At 39.8% G+C, this 2,212-nt stretch overlaps 1 protein-coding gene across 1 annotated transcript; it reads left to right on the forward strand.

Annotated features, from left to right (window-relative positions):
- Positions 1-810: 810 nt before the first annotated feature.
- On the forward strand, positions 811-1,743 carry LOC106836029 (olfactory receptor 8B3-like). The gene has a single exon (XM_014848639.3). The coding sequence runs from the start codon at positions 811-813 to the stop codon at positions 1,741-1,743; it is 933 nt and encodes a 310-aa protein (XP_014704125.3).
- The last annotated feature ends 469 nt before the right edge of the window (positions 1,744-2,212 follow it).

Here is a 2,212-nt window from a genome sequence, read left to right on the forward strand (position 1 = left end):
ATAAACTGAAATTGCCTTTCTAGGACCACCAAGGATAAGAGAGTACTGAGGTTTTCTGGCCTAAGAAAGGTGAGCTTCTGAATTCTATTTATATTAATGGCCTTCTTGTTTTGAGATGGAAGTCCGGGAATATAAGATCTGCCAATTTTTTTACATTTTTTGCAGTCCTGAAATTCAAGTGAAATTGCCAGGACAATGAGTTCAACGGTGATCAGAGAATGTTCAGAGATTAGGAGGCTCAGAAAGTGCATTATCCCAGTCAGTGAGTTCCCTCTCCATGGATGGAACTCTCTCCTAGATTTATGACTTGGGCAGTCGCTTAACCTCTCCTACACTTTGCTTCCTTAGATTTTGATTAGAAACGATCTTTTTGTTTATCACCTCACCAAGTCGACTCTGCCTTAGAGGCCAGCACCAGTTGCTAAAGTAGGTGCCCCCAATTTTACTGATGGGGAGAACTTAAGCTAATGAAGAAATGGTGAGATGAGAGAAGGAGGATTCTGTCCTGATCCACCCTTCTTCTATCTTGGTTTTTCTAACAGTCATGATTGTATATGGCATCACTGACCTCTCCATAGGCTGTTTGTGATGCCCTTTGCTATATTTAGCTTATTAAGACTCCAGTAAGGGAAAGTTTAAATCACTCAGTGTCATGATAATAGCAAAGGCAGATTCTATGGGTCCAGACTGGGCTAGTCTTGGGCATTTCAAGTGTATACACTTTCTTATCAGATGAGACATTGCAGAAGAGCTGAGTTGTTCTCTAAAGTAACCCTTTCCTCCTGTGCCCTCAGATTCTCTTAGAAAAGAATGGCTTCTGGAAACTGTTCCTTCGTGACTGAATTTATCCTGCTGGGGTTAACAGACCAACCAGATCTCCAACTCCCCCTGTTCTTCCTGTTTCTAGTAATGTATATGGTCACTGTGTTGGGAAATTTGGGCTTAATAACTCTAACTGGGCTAAATTCACGCTTACACACCCCCATGTACCTTTTCCTCCTTAACTTGTCCTTCGTAGACTTCTGCTATTCCTCAGTATTTACACCAAAAATGCTGATGGATTTCTTATCAAAGAAGAATATTATCTCCTATCTGGGGTGTATGAGCCAACTCTTCTTTTTCTGTTTTTTTGCCATTTCTGAAGGTTATGTGCTGACATCAATGGCCTATGATCGCTATGTGGCTATCTGTAATCCACTTTTGTATAACATTGTCATGTCCCCTAAAGTGTGTTCCAGCCTTATGCTTGGTTCATACTTGATGGCATTTTCTGGTGCCACAGCCCACACCGGATGCATGCTGAGACTGACCTTCTGTGATGCAAATACTATTAACCATTATTTCTGTGACATCCTCCCGGTTCTCCAGCTCTCCTGCACCAGCACCTACGTCAATGAGCTGGTAGTATTTATTGTGGTGGGCATCAACATCATTGTGCCCAGTCTCACCATCTTTGTCTCTTATGGTTTCATCCTCTCCACCATCCTCCACATCAGCTCCATGGAGGGCAGGTCCAAAGCATTCAGCACCTGCAGTTCCCACGTAATTGCTGTTTCTCTCTTTTTTGGATCATGCGCATTTATGTATCTCAAACCATCTTCTGCTATGTCTATGGATGAGGGAAAAATCTCTTCTGTCTTTTACACCAATGTGGTTCCTATGGCGAATCCTTTAATATACAGTTTGAGGAACAAAGATGTTAAAATTGCTCTGAGAAAAATCCTGAGGAAGAGAACATTTTGAGTAGAATCAGTGTCTCTATGTGTAGGTAATCTTAGGACAAGGAGATTCTGTGTTTATTACAATATTTTTATTGTTAGCCTTTTAATCCTATTTCTTACTCAACATGGCAGAGGAAATTTGACTTTTCTCTCAATTTGTTTTCAATTTATTCTAGACTAAGTCTTCCTTTCATCACCATATTTGCAATTTCTTTTCCTTTTCCTCATATTTCCTATTTAAGAATAAAATTAAGGAAGAAATTTGTCTCTGTTTTCTTTCTGTTGTCATTATGGACTTTCTTCTTTTCTCTTGGCAAAAGATGGATGGTTGTACTAATGATTAATAAAATAACACTAGTGTGTCCTTGTGCATTGGAGAATTTCTTAATTACCACTTGTAATATGCTGTTGGAGGCATGAATCAGATAATCTGTCCCTATTCTTTTCTTTTGACTCTGCAGTGGGAAGGAATATGGCTTGTTCAAATGACA

The sequence above is a fragment of the Equus asinus genome, chromosome 20 (assembly GCF_041296235.1).
Source record: "Equus asinus isolate D_3611 breed Donkey chromosome 20, EquAss-T2T_v2, whole genome shotgun sequence".
NCBI lineage: Eukaryota > Metazoa > Chordata > Mammalia > Perissodactyla > Equidae > Equus > Equus asinus.